This window comes from Anser cygnoides, chromosome 12, assembly GCF_040182565.1.
Source record: "Anser cygnoides isolate HZ-2024a breed goose chromosome 12, Taihu_goose_T2T_genome, whole genome shotgun sequence".
NCBI lineage: Eukaryota > Metazoa > Chordata > Aves > Anseriformes > Anatidae > Anser > Anser cygnoides.
The window spans coordinates 5,060,007-5,082,208 of NC_089884.1; the positions used below are offsets into that span (position 1 = coordinate 5,060,007).

A 22,202-nucleotide genomic window follows, 5' to 3' on the forward strand; every position below is an offset into this window, starting at 1 on the left:
TCAGGGAGACGTCTCTTCCCCTACCCGTGCTGGTTAAATAACCACAAATGAGCTTAGTCAGGTACGAGGTTGGAGCTAAAAGGCAGGCAGGCCGGCAATGGGGGATGCACTGACCAGGCAAAAACCTCAGCGTTGGTTCTCCCCAGAACACTGAGCAAATAACATTTGAGAGTCTTGGCTATGTCCCCTGATGATTACATCTTGTTGGTTTTCCTCTCCTTTTCTTTAGCATTTGAGGCACAAAGCATATCACATGTCAAACTACAGTTACCCAGAAAAGAAACTTCATGCCCATGCCATTCACTTTAAAAGCCATTGAGCCTAATTTTTGCCTCCATCAAAAATTGTGTTCTGTTTGGTAAGTGCAAGAACATAGTCCGTAGTTCGTGCAAGTGGCCTCTGGGTGCAGCTCAACACTGTGTTCACGCACAGACCTCAGCGCCTGCCTCCATGTCCTCAAAGAGCCGAGGAGCCAAATGAGCACAATCTTTGTTATTATTATTATTATGCACATACTTTGGAAATTCCTCCTAAACCAGCGACTGATTTTACTCTAAAAATGACAGTTTTTTGTTGCTCGATGCAGCGGAAATAACTTCAAGAGCAGAATTTAGAGCAGAGAGACCCAAATGTCAAAAGGCTGAGTGGGAAAACTGAAAGGTGCTCAAGGTATTTCACATCACGTGAGATAAAGCAGCCACAAATCCTCCCTAGCAGAGCCTTAAAAGCTGAAACCCGCTTCGAGGCTTAGTTCCCGTGACATCTCACGTTAAGTGTTACACCACCAAAATTCCTCCTTGAGCAATCTGGAGAGTTGTGATTAGTAATAATGTGAACCAATCAATTTTTCATGGCTGCTCTTCAAAGGAAATTGCAATGGGAACTAAAAAAAAGCTGCTTTGTAATAGCCCAACACCAAGCAAAACACTGCAGAGAGAATTGGACTGATGAAAGCTGGGGGTTATGTGCTGCATCCATTTGTGGAGCAAGGTCTGCGAGAGGGCAGTGAAAACACGCCATCGCCTCCTTTCCTGGGAGAAGAAAGGAAGAAAACTGTCTCCTATGAAATATATAGAGCTCGGTCACATGAGTGGGACCTGAACATAAGATCTATGCAACCTGTAATCCCTTCAATCTGCGCTAGGAAACATGAAACAAACATAGCCCAAGAATAAAACTAAACTACTTATTAAAAGCCTACGGTGTTTCTCCTCCTCCCACCTCTTCCCTTTTCAAAAACACTTTCTTTCTGTCTGCACTCATCTCATCTCCGCTCTTCTTTCATTTCAGACGGCTGCCTTTTTTTTTTTTTTTTCGCTCCGTTCGGAGCTCGTGCACAAGCTGGGAGCGTTTGAAGCAGGCAGAGAGAGGCAGAGGGATCAGCTCTGGCTGCAGGTAACGACCTGCACCAGGAGCCCGACGGAGCGGCCGTGCTCGTCGTGGCCACCACCTCAGCCGGCCGCAGTATTGCAAAAATAATCCCCCCGCCGCAGCGGATTTGCCTTTGGGCCACGGTTGCCATTGGCCCGTCCACATAATACATTTTCCTTCCCAAGGATCACCTTTCACCAAAATGAAAACCTGCCCATATGTCATGTGCGGCACAAACAATCCAAAACATATTAGCAGCCCAGGGCAACCCTGATAAACACGACACAAGAGAATCCACTGGGGATATGCAGAGCATGCCCCTGACCTATTGGGGAATGCAGAGAAGGCAGGGGAAGCTCCGGCAGACGCTGGCGTTTGGAAAGCTGTTGGTCTTATCGCCGAGAGACCACGAGCCCCAAAACCTCTTTGTTTTTAGAGCATAATAAAGACGTGGTGAGCAACCGCTCAGAAATAGCTCATTTCTCCAGACCAAGCAGCTTGACAAGATCAAACATCTTTTAGGCAACTCCGCCAGATAATACAAAGACGACCAAGTCCCCCGACTTGGGGTTTTGAAAGAAGCAAATTTAGCACCACCGATTCCCTGATGCATGGCAACATTAACATGCAAGTAAGGAGCTCGACAGTGCTGAGCAGCTCACAGATCCTCTAAGTCAATCTGATGAACAGAAAGATTTCAATTAATGTAGTGCATTTTCTACGCACCAATTTCAGCCTTGTCGCATTCAGGAGGCGCTGGCTGGCATGAATAGCCCTAACAGAGTCCAGGATGCATTAGGGAATATTGACACAGAAGTTTGATCCACTTCTGAGCACAGGACAAAAATACCATGTTCTGCTAGAGACTCTCTCTCCTCTCAAATCTGCCCAGACATCTTAAAATGGTCATCTGCCAACATCTTAAAATCTATGACTTTATGTTTTCCTTTCGTATGCAATAGTTGTGTTTTGTTGCTCAACTACATTAGAAAAAGGGTCAGAGATATTCTTGGTGCTTTGGAAATGGCCACACAGCTGAATTTTCTATCCTGCACATTTAGCCTTCTGTGCAAAGAGGGAGATCTTACAGTGATCATTAAATAACCGCTGCTACGTTTTAATCAATATTAGAAGCTTTTTATTCACAAGTATGTATTGTGTAGGAGTTAGGTGAACAATAAAATGTCCTCTGCTGAAGATAACTGTTAAGAACTCTTATTTGTTAGACTTTCAATAATTAAAATCTGCCTAAATAAATTACTCCCCGCTGCCCTAAGTTAATTATGTAAAAAAGATATCATTGTTGGTGACTCTTGTTTTGATGATGATATTGAGTCAGACACCTAAAAGAACAATTAAATTCAATGCTAAGCAACTTACTTATGTTTGGCTTACCACTGATATTAATAAGAACATTATTTTAGTGACTGCATGCTGAGAGCTCAGCTCCTGGATAGCTGTTGTTTTTATAATGAATGTTTTCTTCCTATTGGCATGAACTCCAATTCTGTTTATTCACGTTCTCCATTTTTCAAAGTACAGTAACAGTATTTAGAGCATCAGAAAGACTGTTCAAGAAGAGCTTAAGCATGCTAACAGTCAGCATCACAACAGGATTCTCTGGCATTTTTGTCAGTAACTACTGGCCCTTCTACAGTGCTTTTCCAACACTGGTTGTTTATTAAAACATCCTTCAACATCTTTACCTACATTTACAAGTAAGGGAAATGAGGCACAAAAAGAAGCAGCTCATCTTAAGATCTCCCAGTATGCCAGTGGCAGAATCAGGAGCAGAACTAGTTTCTGCAGCAATGCTTTTGGGAGCCAAAAAATAAAAAATAAAAAACCAGGGAGTGAACACGAAAAGAAGTGAACCCAATTCACTGGAGCTACAACAATATATACCAGCTATGGCTCTGCCTTAGAAACTGCCCTATATTTTCATAGGTTGTGATTTCTAAAGTTGGGTGTGGACTTTGGCAAAGCAATCCAAGGGAAGTTGCACCAATTGTGTAGTATCACTGCTCCTGCACTATACGAGTCTTGTGGGCTTTGCCCTTCAGAATTACCGGTGTGCAATCTGAAAAAGGGCACAAAGCTGCTCTACCCTACAACCTGTGCAATGGCAGTAAGAGATTACCATTTTCACTGTTGCTGTTGAAGAACTTGATTAAAAATTAAAAAAAGAAAGCACACATCAAAAAAAGTGATTTTAAGGTATGGAGTGAACTAAGAAATAATTTCTTTGTGCAAGAAATAATACGGGAATGGAGACCTGGCATATCAAATTTTAAAGTTTAGGGAGACCGCGAGGAAGAACATGCCCGTTTGTGAATTTGTTTATAAGTGTGTGTCAGCTGCATGATGAAACCAAAACCGTCAATGCTTAATGAGTCAGCACCCAAGCCAGCATCGGGACTGAGCGAGTTCATAGTGTTTATGGAAAACATCTAGAGTCAAGGGGACAGGGATAAATACACCACATGTTTAATGCAGCACCTGGGTGCATGAAGACTTAGAAGCCATCAGATGAAGCAAGGCCAGATACTGTGCTATTCTAATGCAAACATTTTTTTAAGGGGAGAGGAGGCTAGGCAAGGGGAAAAAAATCATCCTTCAGCAACTTCCCACTCAAGAATGTAATAGGAACAGTATCTTGGATTCATTTATCCTGCCTCCAATTCTGGGTGTGTGCTTACGAATGCATTTGCAAGACAGCACAGGAGTGAGTGAAGGCATTATGTTGAAATTGGCATAATATATTCTGAAAACACTGAAAACGCGGGGAAAAACTTTCACAAAATCCTCCATCATGGCACTTCAAGCAGTTCCTAGAGAGTGAATACCCATGCTGGCATTTGACTTCAGTGTAGCCAAATGCTCACAGTTTACAGAGGAGGCCAAATTTAACCCACTATCATGTAATCTTAAAAAAATCAACTATCACTTCATTAAGCCTTACATTGTTTAATAGTCATTAAAGTTTGCCCACAGACATATGCAACCCAGTAACAGAGCTGGCTGTCAAAGCCCACAAAACTGTTTTGGGTTGGTTTACTACACTTCATCAACACATGGTTTTATTACAAGCTTCTATCCTGCAGTCTACCTTTTGTGTTACTCCTTCACTTCATTTATTTATCCAGGAGACAAAGAAGCTTTCCCTAAAGAATTTCTTATTCTACATTCCTCTTCAAGATATTCAGAGGATCTGCCTCCCAGGAAACCACAGAGCCATCATATACTAAAGGTTATCTGAGCACTGGTTCATTAATACAGGTTTGCTGTATGAAAGCAATCAGTCAACAAGCAGAGGATCCATTGTAACAGAAGTAAATCTGAGCAAGTCCTAAAACTTCTACATAGACGCGCAGGGAGAACACCTAAGCGAAAGCCACTGGCCTCATCTACCTCCTTCTGAAGCCAGGGGAGCAGTGTTGCCTACCACTGCACCAGCAATGGACCTGTCTTTTCTAGCTTTGTCTCAGGCAATCCCCAGAGCCCTGCAGGAGACAAATAGATCCTTTTTTTTTTTTTTTTCAGTGGCTAAGAACAAAAGAGAAACCACTGGCAACAATATCCTGTCTTCTGTAATATGCCTGAGGCTCACTGTACAAATCAGCTTTCCCTTTTCATCTTCTAATGCTATTTTTAGTACATATTGGCAGTGCCAGATGTCTCTTTCAGACGCTGGCCTCCAGTGTTGGGGATGGATTTATAACCGTGTGCTTGCTGGTCACAGATGTTGACAACACCAGGCCCGTGGGAAAAGCCCCCCCACTGTTAGGATGACATTGTTCAAAGACCTTCTTTAACACAGTTACTCACAGCATCTTGAGTATTTCGACATAGCAGCCGAGGATCCTGTCTGCCTGGGCGCTGAGCTCAATGCTCATGGTGCTGCAGGTGGGACTGACCATCAAGCAGTCGATCAGGTTGGGCTCGCTGTCGTTGCCCACGTTGGCTGTCATCTTCTGGTTAGCCGTGTTGTTGCGCTCCACTTCCACGTGGATCTCGTTCGAAGTGACGATGACTGGCTTGAGCCGCGATTCAGTCAAGGTGGCCTCTTGAGAGACCAGGTCAGGGCTCGTGTGAAGAAGGCGGAGGGGGAGATTAGGCTTTCGGTCGCACTGCTGCTGGCAGCCATTCCGAATTTCCTTCAGGCTCGGCGAATTGTCTCGGCTGAATTTTAAAAATAAACAAACAATTTCAATAACCAGACATAACAGCAGAAAGCAGGAGGGAGAGGGCAACACTGAGAAACCAACATCTTTTGCAATTTCCCACTGCGTTTCACCCCAGCCCACCGGATTGCTTTCTCCCGGGTAATCAGATTATTGAAATCAATTAAAAATATTAAAAGGCTCCGATAGGACTGTTTTGCAGCCCCTACTCTGCAAACATTTCAGCTTTTCATTAGTCTAATTGACATGCCAGTTTAGTACAAAGGTGAACTTTCCCATCCAAGTTGTGCAAAGCTGTAACAGGATCCATGTCCAAGTATGTATCTGGCTACAGTACATGCCCAGACATTTGTCTGCAGCCCTTGCGTCTGGAATTTCTGTTGGACACTAAGCAGCCCCTGTCCGTGCTCTACCATGAGGAAAGTCAGATAGCCATAAACAAACAGGAAACATAGCAGAGGGGAACCCTCGGTGTCTACTGGAAACTGGCTCGTGTGTCAGGAACTGCAGCATCTATTTTGTGGTAAGTCGGGAATCAGATTTTCCACGATAATGGAGACAGCATCATGAAACCAGCTCCGGTTCGAAGCTATAGATACCCTGGGATTTCCACACAACCCCCTTCTGCAGGATCTTACCCTTCCCTTTGCTTTAGGTGTAACACCCACTTCATGTGCCAGAAAGGGAGTAAAACTGAGGCTGCTCTGGGTAGTGCTCAAATCCCAGAGACTGTTGTGGAGCACTCTCATCTTCTGCTATTCGAAACAGCAAAACTCTCATCTTCTGCTATTCTAAAGGCCAATTCCAGCTGCTGCCTGCCTCAGAGGAACATCTCAATGGTGGCCAATGTCAGCACGCAGCTGGCTGCTGCGCTGCATCCCCGAAGTTACTGCAGTTCACAGCACTTGAGTTCTGGAAGCGCTGAGCTCCCCAGCTCCTGTCACACCAGCACTGCTCTCTGGTGCAAGCACAGGAGCCAAAGCTGCGCAGTGATGACATGGCAGCCTCACTGCCACGTAGCATGCCACAGTGAGTACAAGTGAATGGAGATTCGGTATCTTCTTGTCTTCAGACTTTCAAACATGCAAAGCATAACAAATACAGTCACATACCTACAAAAACACGCATGTGACCATACAGAACACCTACATGTAACACAAGCAATGGGTGGAGCAAGAATGAAGGCACGCTCTTGCATACCCACACCCATGCTCATGCCGATCTTGTTTACAGCCTGAATGAAAACTCTTTGACGCCACAAGTTTGGGAGTAACATGTGGTGAACTGAGAATTCATACTGACCTGTTGATAAATTCCTCATAACATGAATAAATGGCTGCTAAGCAGACAGCCACGAGATTTGGCAGGACCCTGGGATGGGGACATTGTCCAGTCGGACCATGCATGCTGAAAAACAAAAGCCAAGACAACGTCACTGCAATGAAAACTTCTGTGGGCAAAAACAGACAGAACAGGGTGCCAGAACTGGATAGACAGCCTCGGGGAATCTTCAGACAGGCCATAACAGAGCGTTTTAACCCTGCAAATCCCCACCAAATAGTCCTACTTCAGAAGAAGGCTGAGCTGTGTCCTCGGTTTACTTGATGTAGTACCCCTGAAAGCTCACACGTGATCATTGCGGGGTCTAAAGTTGATGGGAATCTCTCTGTAAAGGCTCTGAGTCTCAGCGTATAAAAGGAATATCCATTCACCTCCAGTGTTAAAGGCAGAAAACCCTAGCCATACTTAAGAATAAGCTAAAAAAAACCCTTCAGCAACATCTCCTCATGGGCACCTCTCACTTATTTGCTGTTTGCCAGTACCAAAGAGCACCAGCTACTGTAACAGCTAACTACAGAGGTTAGCAGGGCTGGGAGAAGTAATGTAAGGGTGTGTGCACACAGGACTGGAAAACACACTGTAAAATTGCATGTGACTAACCTGTGAATAAACTTCTTCACCACCTCCATTCCAGCATTCAGCTCATTCAAAGCCAGAATGTACTCCTGAGTAAACAGACGCAACCGAGGGCATTTCCCAAAATCCTGTCCAAAAAGGAGAGACTCAGTGAAGACGGTGAAATATGCCTGCAATGTACATTGAAACTGTGGGTTTTCAAAAGAAATCAATTCAAACACAGCTGAATTCACTCTCTTGTTATGCTGACAGCTTCAGGAGCACAATACCACTGCATGCTGAAGTAATGTGCTACTCACTACTAATGGCATGCTTTACAATCTCCTCTTTCCCCCCAGACCCATTCCAAAACAAAAGGCATGTTCAACGTTCATACGTGCAGTTATTTTTCTTTCATACGTTTAATTTTGTACCTTTATTTTGAAATGCATTTTTTATTGTTGTTCATTTTTGCTTCCACTCGTAACTACACTTAGAAGAGTAACTCAAACATGAACTTACACTTCAATATTTCACATGGTACCTATTCTGCTTTTAGAGAAAATCTTTTTTGACACATGACCATTAAATGATCAGTTATAAAACCACAGGTCAGTTCTTTCTCTGTTGTGCTCCAGGTACAATATGAATTTGACTGGTGAGCTCGACAGTTGCTTCCAGTCAGGAAGGCACTTGCTCACTGAAATCCAGCATCTCCTCGCCTTACCTGCTATTTTGAGATGTGGAAGGAATACAATCTGCTATCTGGTGAATGTTATTCCGCAGCACATTCCTGCTAACTTACACAGGTGTAACCTTATTATGCAGGTGTTACAGAGCTACAAAACTAAATTTCCAAGTGGTGAACAAGGCCCGCTGAGTACAGCAAGCCCTCCCCGTTATCCCTCAAGCAGCTGTCTGGGGAAGAGGAGTCATCCTGAAGAAATAAATGGCAACCGAAATCTTAAAGAAATGCTGCAAGTGGTAACAAACCAGGGGACTATGAAAGGGAAGACACATTCCCAAAGTGCTGAATCCTTCCTTGCTTATTTTGGTTTCAGGCACTTCTATAGCACAACCTATATTAACATCTCATTGGCTGTAAAACTAGGGAAGATCACCAAAAATATGAATATAGCCCTAGACAGAACAATGTTCCCTTCAAGTCTAGTGTCATTCCTTGCCAGTATGACCCAAGAAAAAGACTGTCAGCAATTCCATTACAATTCACATCACCGAACATCTAACAGTTCCTTCCAGCAGGTGCAAATACACTTGGTCCAACAGCATGAGACCGCACATGCTTCATATATCTTCTGGTGCCCCTTAACTTCATGGGAACTCCTTGCAAAACAGCTTGTGCAGTTACAATTCATTATTTTTTTCAACCTGTGTAAGTGTCCTAACCAAAATTAGAACAAAAGCCCAACATAAAGAGCACGTCACTGCTGACAGCTTTAAAATAAAATACCTCCAAAAATAATCTGATGACCTGTCACCATAACACGTACAAAACAAGGCACACTATCAGTATTGTTTACTCCTAAAGAATAAAGCAATAGTGCTTGGACTCAAACATTTGGGCTGAGCCCACAACCAGCTGCGATCAAAAGGCAGGGAGAGGCTGCCGAGTGCTCCCAGCACACTCAGCACGTGATAATCTCCAGTCCTGCACGTACTCGGTGCTATCAGCAACACAACGGGCTATCCTCGATCATTTGAAACTTCAGAATAGATAAATGAAGCACTCTTTCTCCGTTTGGTAAGTGGGAAACTGTGGAACAGAACTTGCCATGAACTTATCAAAGACCACAGAGGAAATTAGTGGCAAAGGTTGGAACAGACAGCTAGGTTTCCTGCTCTAAGCACACTAAATTGCACGTGGCCTCCTAAGGTTATGAAGTTTACTGCCAACGGCACTGTCCCCCTGAAGGATTACTTTATTTACATGCACACACACACATTTTCTAAAAGACTATTCAGTACAGAAATCCCCGTGGAGCAGTAAAGTGCCCAAATCCACTCCAATTAATATATGACACCGTAAATTCTCTGACTACACACTGCGGTACAGACATGTTGATTTTCAATCTGCAAATGTTAAGTACAGTAAATATACCCAATTCTCTGAAGCTAACCAAATACAAGCATTACACTATGCATTTAGATTTTACTTGAGACCCCTCAAGAGCTCTGGATTCTTTAAGAAAAAAATCACCCTGAACTCCAAGAATAACATTTACAGAATATTTCATTGAACACTACAGAATATTCAAAAATGTTTACATGTCTGGAGAGCACGGGCACGGAGCCAGGAATACGACCTTTTCGCCATCTTAGGCTTTCCAGCTAGTTCTGTAAACTCGAGGAGTTAAATAATAATAACGTTATAAAAATAAGAAATAAGAACTGTTTTCTACTGGATTCATGCTGTACACAGGAGGACAGTGGATGGTAAAATTATACCAGTTAGTGAAAAGAAGCTGCTTGTGTAGCTATAGAGGGATGAGACTCATCCTTGAGATCACAGTTAAGTTAACTGCCTTAAATATTTTATTTATTTGTTACTCTTTGCCACAGCTTTGTGATGTAAAGTTTGTTTCACTCACCATGTTGTGTTTGAGAATCCTCTGTACCACTGGCGTGAACACTTCTATCACAACCATCGACCGCGGGCGCTCTCGGCAGTGCTGTAAGGAGCAACAAGTCACTTTGTGAGCGGCAGGATTATCAAAATGGGTCTCCCCTGGATTCAAACCTTGTGCACAATTACCCCTAGCTTAATAAAATCCAAGGGCTAATTAATCTTTCCTGGGAATTGGATACTTGTAACACTGTTCTCTCCTACAGATTTGCTGGTATCTAATAAAAAATTACAACGGGAGCTCATGAACTGTGCAAATTGCTTTCCCTACCGCTTATTCTTCACGAAACTCACTGGAATTTAATAGCTTTTGGGATATATCCCAATATATCAGTCAGAGTAATTCAAGTAGGAAAGGACTTTTGGAGCTCATCTGGCCCAACCCCTGCTCAAGGCAGGGCCAGTTGTGAAGACACTTTAGCCTACTCACTAGCCTTGCCCACTCAAGTTCTGAGTATTGCTGAGGAGGGAGAGTTCATAACCTATAAAAACAACTTCCCTTGCTGCAACTATACACAGCCCATCCCACACCTTTAGAGATAAGTAAGTAGCTATCTCTGATAGAGACCAAAAGCATAAAAAAATATAAGTGCCCATATAGCTTGGAGGATGAGAGACTGGTGGGGTAACACGGAGTCTTGGAGGTATTGGAGTCTGAGACTAGGAATGGCCCTAAGGCTGGCTTATCAAAGTGAAACAAAGTCAGAGTTTTTTCTTGAAACTTGACGATTTCTGCAGGAGTAACTGCTGACAAGTAACTCTGGGTGGGAATTTTAAGCAACATCCAGATTGTTTTACAAGTGTACATCCAGTCTCCAGTAAGCAGATTAAAGCAGACTTGAAACTGAAATGCAAAGAGACCTAGAGAAAAAGTAGTATTTTCAAATCCAGAAGTTTTTCCTCCAAACCGCACAGAAAAGATGCAAAATGCAGCAGAAGCCTGGATTTTCCAGGAAAGAGGATGGGTCCACATGATCTTTCCACTACCATTACCCCACGACATAAAACCATTACGGCTGAGTTATGCATCGCATTACCAACACATCTGAACCCAGTGACTCCAACGATTTTTGCATTAGCTAAATAGAACATACAGTAGGGCATCTCATGTACCCAGACTGGGGTGGGGTAGCCTGAAGATCTTAACTCTCATGGATTATCAATACTGTGCAGTCTGGTGTGTGAAGAGTATGTATCTATTCATCATAATGGTGCTGTCAACTATTCCATTATCACCGGTTGTTGACCAAAAGATGAAATCAATTTGGGCATGAGGCAAGGAGTTAAAGAAAAAAGCAACAATCCCCTCAAAGAACTACCCTCATATACAACTATTAGATTTCAGAAAGCTGCTCTAGTACCTTGCAGAAGAATTCACAGAGGTCAGGAGGAGGATGGTTGTTTTCCAGCAAAGGTGCAATTGCCTTTAAAAAAATTAAAGAGAGAGAAAAAAAATCATTAGAAGGCTGCAACTGGAGTAAGAGTTCTGCAGGGGAACATTTTTCTTGCAAAAAGAAAGGTCACTTTCCTTTTAAAAAAGGACAAAAGTATCAGTATAGAAATTAGAGGTGGGATGTGTGTTTTACACATAAGCTTAAGCACACCCTTGCTGTGAATCCTCTGGAAAGTTTTGCTTTTAACTACATCAGTGTAAATTCATAAAACACAGCAAAGGAGTAACATTTTTATACTGGTTTCAATGAAAACAGGAGCTGCAAATCAGTTATTTAGTATGTAATATAGCAAGGACAAATCTGCTTCACTGTTTCGGTAATAACATCTCTCTAAAAGAAAAAAAAAAAAACACCAGACAAATACATGTCTTATATAAAAGAGTTCAAGCTCACATACAGCTGATAATTCATGAAAAGAAATACAGCACTGTTCCTACCTGGAAGGCCTCTATTTATCAAAATCAAGAATATAACTTTTTGCAAGTTGAGATCAACAATTCCTTCCTTGCTGCTACGCCAGCTGATGTGGTTATGCTCAGTAAATACATTAGAGGTCATACCTGCCGCTGAGAGTGTAATGAACTTATGTTGTTGTTACTTCCTTTGTAATTTAGGAAATGGTACTAGAACAATGTATTCTCTCTACGTGATGGTGCCTTCGGGCTTTTCCAATCTCGAGCTGAAGGGATTCCCAGTACCCATTTAAAAGTAAGGCTGTAAGCAGCGGCTAGGACATTTTGTATTAAGCAACCGAACACCAGATATTTTATCTGGATGGCATCTGGAGCTTTACTAAGGCAGCCTCTTCTGATTTTTGCTCTCCCTCTCATCTCCTTAACGCCTTTAGCCACAGCGAGTCTGCTCAAAATGAGCTTGTTTCACAACAGCTGCTTTCACACGCGAGCAGGTTAAGGTTAATGTGAACTTTAACAACGAAACCCAGCATATCTGCAAAGATCTGTTTGGGTTACAGGTAACACTTGTGAAGTTTCTGTTCATTCTTGTATGCCATCCTTCTGCAACTATTCACTCTGCCTCTGGCGGTGGCCCAGAGGGGATGGAGAAGGCAACACGATTTTGGTAGGCCTAGAGGGTCCTCGCTGCCCACCCACCACCCGAGCTAAACATCTCCCTGGAATCCACCTTTCGAAGTGTCAGCCACGGCACCAGCCAAACCACAGCAGGCAGGCGTTGCAAAATCACCACGTGCTGATACCTGTCCGGCCACTGCCGTCACTGCAGCAGAGATGGGGCTTGGCTGGCTGTCAGCCTAGGAAAAATGGGCTTTTTTGTTCAGCCTCGTTCCTGCTGAATGCAGGGAATAACCGCAGCAGTCACTGTCAAGAGGGTCGCAGCTCCGCCTGTACGGTCTGTATGGAGAAGAGGCAGCACAAAGAAGCCTGTGTTTGCCTTCTGTGAAACCTGCTGCCGCGCATCACCCAGTGACGGGCGACTGATCCCCTACCAGGAAGGGACGAGTCGTAATATTGATCTGTTCCAGCAACATCTAGATAGGAAAGGCGGTTTGGTCTGCACAGCAAATCACTGTGTGCTTCTGCAACATGACACAAGTGCACAGCAACAGCAGTACCTCCTAATAGCACAGGTTGGCTGTATAATGGCAGTGAGCTCTAACAGACCGAAACCTCCGACTCCTTAACGGCTGGGGCACAACCTGCAGAAGCGCAGGACTGACCCAAAGCAGCCTTCACTCAGGATCACTGAATAATTTAGGCTGAAGGGACCTTTGGAGGCCACCTGGTCCAACCTTCCTGCTCACAGCAGGGCTACCTGACATCTTTTATTAAAAAATCCTTCCCCAAAACAACCAGTTTTCACTGGAAGCCTGAACTTTCCTTGGCACTGGAGGAAAATGAAAGCTACAGCAGATCTCAAAGAAAAGTAAATGCCATTTCAGAAACTTATCTCCAGCTAAAATGGTATCTTAAGCAGCAGCTACACACAATTCACACCTACTGGCAGCTACACGCTGCCTTGTTTTGCAGAAGGATTCACAGGGACGTGATACGATCAGGTGGTGGTGAAGTTCTAGGTCTGACTGCTGGGAAAATCTCCTGGAAATTGCCAGCGACTGAAATTAAATTACAGTGATGGGGTAGCAATTTCCACCTCTCTGATAAATTGTTGAGATTTTGTGTTTTCGTGCACAAGGAAGAAGGTAGCTATTTGACATACTTATTTCTATGTCTAAATAAATGCAACCTGCGGAAGAGAAACAAGTTGAGGGGCGTATTTCTACAAACCAAGTAAGCAGGGGGTTAAACTGCAGTGACACATACACATATCCGTACTTACAAAAACAATCACTTGCTCACATACCATCAGAGATGGAGACATTCTGTATATGGCAGCATTAGCCCCTCAGGAAACTACTAAGCCTAAGGGTTTTATAGGGCACATCTGGAAATGATGTTTTTTGACTATTTAAAGTACATATATAACATTGCACTGTGTAGCCCAGTAAGGAGGCCATTTTGGAAGCAGATTAACCCTACATATGCTGTATAACTTGAAGAGGAAAATATCATTATTCATCTGTGAAGCAAGAAAAGAGGAACACTAAACCATGCAAAAGCCTATAGGCCAAATTGGTTTGATCCAGTTCAAATTCATCAGCACTGATACAAGTGTTTTCATATCTGCCCAACTTCAGTAGGGCAGAGGCTTAAGCACTGAGAGAAGTGTTACTGAACCATACGGATTTGTTCCCGGATTTTGACAGAAAGTTACTCACCACAATAATGCTCTCATGGTCTTGAGTGGTTAAGTTGTTGTTCTGCAAGAGTCAAACAGAAGAAATGAATGAGCAAACAGTTCTGAGCTGGCACAGCAGCATACACTGTACTCTCAGCTACCATCAGACACTCACAGAAAGCCTCAAGACTGCCTTTATTTATTTTTAGAATAAAATTAATCAAATTAAAATCATTCTCTTAAAGAAGGTCTTACACAATCTGCTATGAGGGGTTGTGGAAGCTTCCATTTCTTCCTCAGCACCTTCAGGTTCAAGTCACCCCAGCCATGAAAGCTAAGCACACAAACACCAGGATGCCAAAGCAGGATTCAATTAACTGGAAAACTAAAGCTAGTGATAGAGTTCTTAAACTTGTTTTCTGTAGCCAGGCTGGATGTTTCTAAGAAAATTAATAAAAGAATTGTTGCATTGTTGTATACCATTTTTGGTAGTAAAACAGCTGCTGCAGTTTTCCTTAAGTTCCTTCTTCTAAAATGGAATCAGTAAAAGCCTACTGGAAGTCACTGGTTTTCAACAGCAAAGTGCTTTTGGCTTTCTCAGCAGCATGATCCATTCAGAGGTTACAGAGCCTGCTGCAAGACAAACAGCTGGCAACTTCTTTGGTTATCCCAAATCTTTGCACTTCAGAACCTGGACATCAAAAACCTGCTTGGCATTAAATTTCCTGTCCACAAAAAGTTAACTATTTGAAATAGATGTAAAAAAGGATAGATATCTCTGAAGAAGGAGACTATTTTTCTTTGCCAGAACTGGCAATAATAAAAAGCTGCGCTATGAATTTATTGGTAGATACATTTGCTGGCCTTGTGGAAGGATGATCAGTCTTGCAAACAAAGCCAGTGGAACAGAAGTCAAGGGAAGTTTTACTACTGACTCGAAATAAGACTTGAGTCAGACCCATAACAAATTTACCATGAATAACCGAACAAAACCCCATAGCCTCAAGAGAAATGTTTTTTTGTTTTGTTTCCAGACATCTACCTAACATGGGTCAAATTCTTCTTTTCCCTAAAAAGTACAAATTCCACTCAAGTCAGCAGAAGTCATGAGCAGATTTAAAGAAAAAATTTTGAAAGCCTAAGTTGAAATAAAACCCACCCACAAACTTTTAACTGTTTGTCTCTCATCAAAAGGTGACAGTGTCTTGCATGAGCACGGCTGAGATCATACCTCTGAGAGCAGTTTTGAGACAATCTCCAGTGGGGCTTGGTGAATGGAATCGTCCTGAAGCGGAGACGTCAGCGCCATGTCCACCAGCGTCCTGATCTCCTTCAACACCACCTCCCAGCGGCTGGGGTTACTGAGCACCTTCTTGTACTTGTAAATCTTTTTCTGCAAGGAAAATGGAAGGGTCACGTTGACAGCACCGTATGCCCCTTGAAAAACTGACTTAGACACGTGCCTCCGACAGGCAATCAGCAAGTGGGTTGCTTTGTACTTTGGGTCTTGCCTTTTCTGTTTGCTAAAAAGCTGTACTTAACACATTGCAATGGAAAATAAAACCTCGTATGTGTAAATCAACTATTTCCGCGAATGCAGTGAAAAAACATAGTTCCTTTTTATCTTGAAAAGAAGTTTTTTTAACTCCAGAGCACCTTTCTTTCCATCACCTCCTCCTGCAAACACCTTCCTCCTCAGGCAAATAACAGATACTCGCTATTGCACTGTTTCCAGAGCCGTAGGACTTTTTAAAGAGAGTTAGTCACAGGGGTTGGAGGGATCAAAACATCATTCCGCAGATGTTGCACTCCCCAGTGCCGATTGGTGAACTCACGTTCAGAATGAATTACAATTAACAGTAAAAAAAATCCAACTGATCCACAGGCAGTTTGGGCTTTTCCCCCCCCGTTCTTGAAGGATGCTGAGAAGTTGTCGTGACTCCCCAGCTGTGACAGAAACACGCCTGCTGAGTCTCTAGATCTCCCTCGCAGCAGTGTTTCAGTGCTCGGCTGAGCACTGCTCGCTGCCCAACGCCACCGCCCTCACCCCTGCTGCTTCCCCCACCGGCGCTGCCCGCAGCAGCTGGGGAGCAGAAGGCACCTCTTACCTCCTCGGCAGCCACGTCGCCGAACGGCTGGCACACAGGCTGCTCGCCAGTATAAATAGCAGTCCCTAGAGGAAAGCCACCCCCCCCTAAATTCCCAGAGGTGGCCTGTTGAAACTCTAGAAGTCCAAGGAAGCGACGAGGGGAGTTACAGCACCAACACGAAGTGCTGAGAGCGGCTTGCCAAAGCCACGTCCTCCAGGCACCACGCCGGGAGGGAGCTGCAGGGTTTTGGCTAGCTGATGGGTCCCTTCACTCATCTCTGCCTGCCCAACTCGCCCCCTGATGAACGGGGTGACAAGAAGTCTGGGTACCTCTCAGGTTTATTGAACAACACCAGCCGGGCACTAAAACACGGCTGCTTTGCACTAAATATGGATTTGCATTTCCAGAGAAATCCCAGAAACCGCCTATTTCATGCAGCTTGCAGATTCAGCTGCACCGTCTGAGCTTAATGCCATGAGTGCAATAAAGGCAGGGGACTTTGCAAAGGGTTACTCTGCTTTGTTTTGGTGTGGGTTTTTTTGCTTTGTTTAATTCTGTTTTGGAGCTTTGCTGCTCCACGCGCTTCCCCTTTCACTCGCGCAGGGCAGCTGCCACCAGGCAGGCAGGCTCACTGCTTCCCCTGCAGATCTCATGCTCAACAAAAAACACAGTCACCTCCGTACCCTATCTGAAATATTGAGAACAATACAGAAAACACAGATTCTGGATGCTCTGGGTTTTTCTGTGCTGCTGGGGAGGGAGACGAGGGTAGCACTGGGCTGACATGTAAAGGGCAGGGCGGGCACAGTGGTGATTTTAAGCTACCAGCACTACTTCCATTACCATCGCAGATTTCTTGGAGCCTTGAATCACGGAGAAGCTTGATTCACAGAGAGTTTAACTTTTGTCTGTTTGCACAGTGCATCTTTTTAGGGTCTTTTTCTTAGACCGACTCCGGCACGAAGCAAAGTCCATGTTTCAAAGCCAAGCAGCCTGCTCTGTCACCTGAAGCAGCTCCTCTCTGAGTAAGGACATTAAACAACAACGCCAGCTCCATAGATCTGTTTTCCATGCGGAAATGTCCTCCTTGGTCCCGTACTAGGAAAAAATCAAGCTCAAAGCAGAATTCAAAGCTAGACGAGAAGTGGGGCAGGGGGGCAGTGGTTACTGTGCATCACCTGCTGTGTGCTGCCCCGCTCCCAGGTGTGACGGCGTGGTTGGAGACAGCAGCTCCTTCAGCCAAAGGGACGGCTGCTGAAAGCAAGCTGCCGGCCCCACAGCAGGACCTGAGCACAAATCTCTTCCCTCCGCTGCCAAATCCCCCCTTGCATGGGGGTGGGAGGAGCGAGGGAGGCCTCCTTTCCCTTTTAGAGGCGACCATGAAAAATTAAAGCTCTGTTGATGCTGACGCACGTAAGAGGAAAGCCAGAAGGAGCTGTGCTGCGCCAGGGAGACCTCCAAAAGCTCAGAGCAGCAGACAGCAGCTCAAAGGCAGCACCCAGGGAAGCCACCTTTGCACGCACTGTGCCTATTGCTGCCAAAAAAAGGCAGACTTAGCAGTCCCTGCTTCCACCTTTCAGCACAACGGGGTGTGCTGTGCTGGTGCACCGAGCTGCAGCCTTCCAGGGACGTCGCCCAAGTTTGGAGTGATGGTGGGAAAGCCGCTGGAAATAAATAAATAAGTTGGGACGCCGTCCCCAGGAGGGCTGAACTCTGCTGTCCTGAACCTTTGCCCATGGTTACTGTGCTGTTTTCCTCGGCAGAACGTTTTTCACTGTTGAGCGCCTTGCTGAAAGCCTCAATTAAAGCCTGAACCCTATCAGTCGGATACAGAAGCAATTTGCTTTGTATCAGCAAGCCCTTGGCCAGCACCGAGCCATCTGCTCCATTCTACCTGCGCCGGCTCCGGAGCGAGCAGAAACGATCCCTTAGGAGCCTAAAACAAAGCTGCCCGGTGAAGACCCACAGTGGAGAATGGGCTCATGGACACGTGCAAGGAGCTTGTTCCCCCGAAAACGGGTGTAAAAGATGCTTTCAGTTGTGTACAAGAAAAATGCTGGGCTGGGAATCCAGCCTTGTGCAGATTTCGCTAACAGCAGCGGCTCCCGAGACCATTCCTGCGAGTGACAATACCACGTGCCAGCGTGGAGTTTGACCCTTCTGGTTACTGACCAGCCAGAACCACACAGCTAACGTCATCCCAGAAATCTCGCTATGCTGACTCTTAAAACAAAACCAGCTGAGTTTAATAAGTACCGAGAAGCATCAAGGGGAATAAGCGACACCAACAGGGCATCCTTCGTTCTCAAGTCACTCTCATTAATTAAGTCTTGCAGAAACCCAAAGATCTAAGTCTTGGTCCTCTTTCAGGGGAGGAGGAATTAAAGCCTACGTGAGAAAAATTACTTTTCCAGGGTTATTAAGCAAGCATGTGACAAAAATCTGTAGGCAGTGGCTTTTGCCATCAGTGTTCAGAAGCTTGTGAACATTGCTGTGAACAGAAAGTTCAGACGGGTCTATGGTAGAGGAAACTTTCAGCTTTTTTTAAATGACATCTCTGTGTGTTACTCTATCCCATAATGGCTTCATCTGGTAGCTCTTGGCTCATTCAGCACCTCTCTGGACAAGAATGGAAATACTGATAGAGCTGACATCTAAAAAAATGGTCTCTAATGCACAGAAATGGAAGGCATGGCACGACTGCCTTTCTTGACCCTAACAAGACCTTGCCTGTAAAGAACATCTTAGAGCAGCCTGTGCGCTTGATCCAAAATAGGCGAGATGAAGTTGGCCTTCTCCTTCACCAAATTTCACCCCTGCTTTGCCATCAGTGGCCAGCAAACATTCTGTATTCTTGAGAACCAGTCTTCCCCTCAGCTACTACTGCCATCGTAACACTAAAATAAATCGCCAGCCCGAACCCAGAGCAGCCAGTTAAATTCTGTGCTCTTTGGTCCTTTTCCTCCCAATATCGTTTCTTTTGTGGCCAAGCTCAAGCTACTGCAGGAACATGCATGACTTGGAGGGCTGCGTGTGCCAGCGGCTGTTTATTCCTCGCCGAGCACCGAGGGCAGCTCCAGCAGAAGGGCAAGGTCGCCCTCCTGCCCAGCGGTCCTCCCCAGCTCAGCGAGGGGATGCCCGAGCCAAGCTGGTGCTACGGTTTGGTTTTGATGGAGCTTCAGTAAAATGGAGGTAGCTCTTGCTAGACGTAAGTAGACAAAGGAAAAAAGCACAGAGCAGCCACTGGAACTGTTTTCCCCACCGTTGCAGAACTTTCTGTTAAAATGCTACGTACCAAGAAACAGGAAAGTTGCTTGCAATGTCCAGTACACGTCTGGCATGTCCTACACAAGTCAGGAGCTGTACCATGTATTCTTGAGCACCACCTGCTGGCATCTCGTCTATTCAATCACTGCCTTCGTGACAACAAAGATGGCATCCCCAGGACTCAGCTAGGTCCCTGTTCTAACACAGGCAGTGCTCAAGGTATTCTGAAAAACAGGTGAGAATAACTTGCTGCTAACAGATAGCTTCCCTGTTAGCCAGGGATAGGCTTGCATCACCAGGTGGATCCACTGAAAGCCTTTCAGCGTTTACCAATATAAAGATAAAAAGCAACTTGACTAAGTCTACAAGTGCCATTCCAGGCAAAGGGCTGGGGCCAGAACCGGTGTATATAAATGCTGGCAAAGCGGGGACGTGGGACTGCTCATGCCGCAGCAAACTCCTCCTGACCTTCAGAAGGTTTTGCTAGGAAAATTCCTGATCCTCCCTTGGTGAAGGTCTACGTAAAACTTCATTTCCTGACAATTCGTATTAAAAAATTCCAAAGAAATCGACGATATTTACGGCACTGAGACCAGCACCCATGAGCGTAGGCCCTGACTAAATACACCAAGTGACAGTCCCTGCCCCTAGCAGCTCACGGTCTCGATGACTGCAGGCAGGAAGGAGAAGCAGAGCAAGAAAGCTGAGGTGATTTCCTTGAGGTACATGGCAGGTCAGGACCAGAGCAAGACTGAGGCCCCCTGACTCTCAGGCCTCGGCCCAGTTGCTAGCTGAGGGCACATCTAAATAAACGCACCGCCAACGTGCACAGGGCAAGCAGGCCGAATGCTGACACCCCATCGCTGTGCTTCCCACTCATCTGCCCGCAAGCCTTTTTTCGGCCTACATTCATTAACCTTTCTGTTTTCCACTGGTGTCTAGCACCTCGCTCCAGGTCTCGGTTAATCCAAGCAAGAACCTTGGCCGCCCAAGCCGGCGCTATGTCGAAGCCGCCGGAGTTCAGCGGGTTCAGGAGCAGTGACGTGGGTTGAGCTGTTACTAATACACAGGCTGGAACAACTGAACAGGCACTTCCCACGGGCACAAAGCTTGTCCTTTGCTCAGATACCACTGGGACAACACCGCTGCAGGACTGAAAGAATGCTGAAATAAACAAAACTTGAAAGGGACGCGCCATGGGTTGCATTTCTGCTTAGGCCAAGAGAGGTGCAATGTGGCCAGGAGACCTGGGGGCTCACAGGGCAGCCCCTCACTCTCAACACTGGGCACCTGTGACAGTAACGCACTGGAGAACTTGCTCCCAAAGCATGCTGTATTTATATTACATGTACATCCCCTCCTTTGCCCACAGCTGTCCCCTGGCTGGCTGTCCTTCTGGGTTTGTGCTCTACGGTGTGTTCTAGACCACTGCAAAGCCACCCTTCAGCAAAGGTGGGTGAAAGGATGAGAAGGAAAGGATATTCTATGCAAGGGAAGAGAAAAAATGAAATGAAATAAAATAAAATAACATAACATAACATAAAATAACATACAATAACATAACATAAAAACACCATGCAAGCAGGTCTTAAATTTATAGACTCCACTGAAGACAAACCTGCATGCAAATATAGTGTATGTGCCTCCAAAAATCGAAGGCAACTCAAAAATTGTGGCCTCCTTCTATCCCCCAGGTGGGGAAGGAAGGGGTTCTCTGGTGGACTCACCGCCAAGCAGAGAGACCAGGCTTTGCTTTTGCCCATCTCTCGCCTTTTTCTCCAGTCCCTGCCCTTCGGTCACCAAGATCCAGGAGCGCAGCTGGCGGATCCAAACCCAGATCTCCCTTAGCTGTGCGTTCGAGATGCCGTTTCCCAGCTAGAAAACGCAAAAGGCCAACTGCAGCTCCAGCTGCACTGAGCATGGGCTAATGCGGTTACTCTCGTAATCAGACCTGTCCACAGGGGAGACGTTTTTTGGCAGGGCTGACTCCGATGCATTCCCCGAAACCCTCCATCCCTGCTTCCATTTCCTTTTGGCAAACGCTCCCATTCTTCAGGCCCCGGTTCCAGCATCAGCTTTACACTTCAGGTTGGCAAAACATCAGCTCTCATCCTGCACACAGCAACTGCTGTTCCGTATTTTCCATATCAGAGCCAAGCTGGGGTTTGTTTTTAATGTTGCTTTGGCTATGCGGAATTTCACTATGACTGCAGATACGCTTCGAGCAGAAGCACAAGCCACACCTCGCTTGTGAAAAACATTGGTAGAGCCACAGCTGCGGTCTTGGGTTGCAAATCCCATGCAACGTCTCCCCAGAAGAAGAAATGTTTTAAAACACATTGACCATGTGGGGTTTGGGGTGGTGTTTCTTTTGGTTTTAAGCTTAAGTCGCACAACACCTTTTTCTCCTGATGCTGGGCAGGAGGAAAATCTTTGTTGCAGTTGATAACCACAGGTACTGGAAAGCTCTGCCCTAGGTGCATGCTGGTGGGGTTACAAACCCCTCTGGGGCTGTCTCAAACCATTCTGCAGAATGAGTAAGAAAACCTCCACGGAGAGGTTGCCGGAGTCGCAGAATCAG

General features: G+C 45.2%; 1 protein-coding gene across 1 annotated transcript in view; it reads right to left on the bottom strand.

The window, feature by feature from the left end:
- The window catches only part of CMIP (c-Maf inducing protein), a 128,765-nt gene that overhangs the window by 17,524 nt on the left and 89,039 nt on the right, over window positions 1–22,202 (bottom strand). The window contains 7 exon segments of the mRNA XM_067004753.1: window positions 5,200–5,553; window positions 6,858–6,962; window positions 7,497–7,600; window positions 10,061–10,141; window positions 11,457–11,519; window positions 14,305–14,346; window positions 15,496–15,657. Coding sequence (XP_066860854.1) covers window positions 5,200–5,553; window positions 6,858–6,962; window positions 7,497–7,600; window positions 10,061–10,141; window positions 11,457–11,519; window positions 14,305–14,346; window positions 15,496–15,657 — 911 coding nt within the window.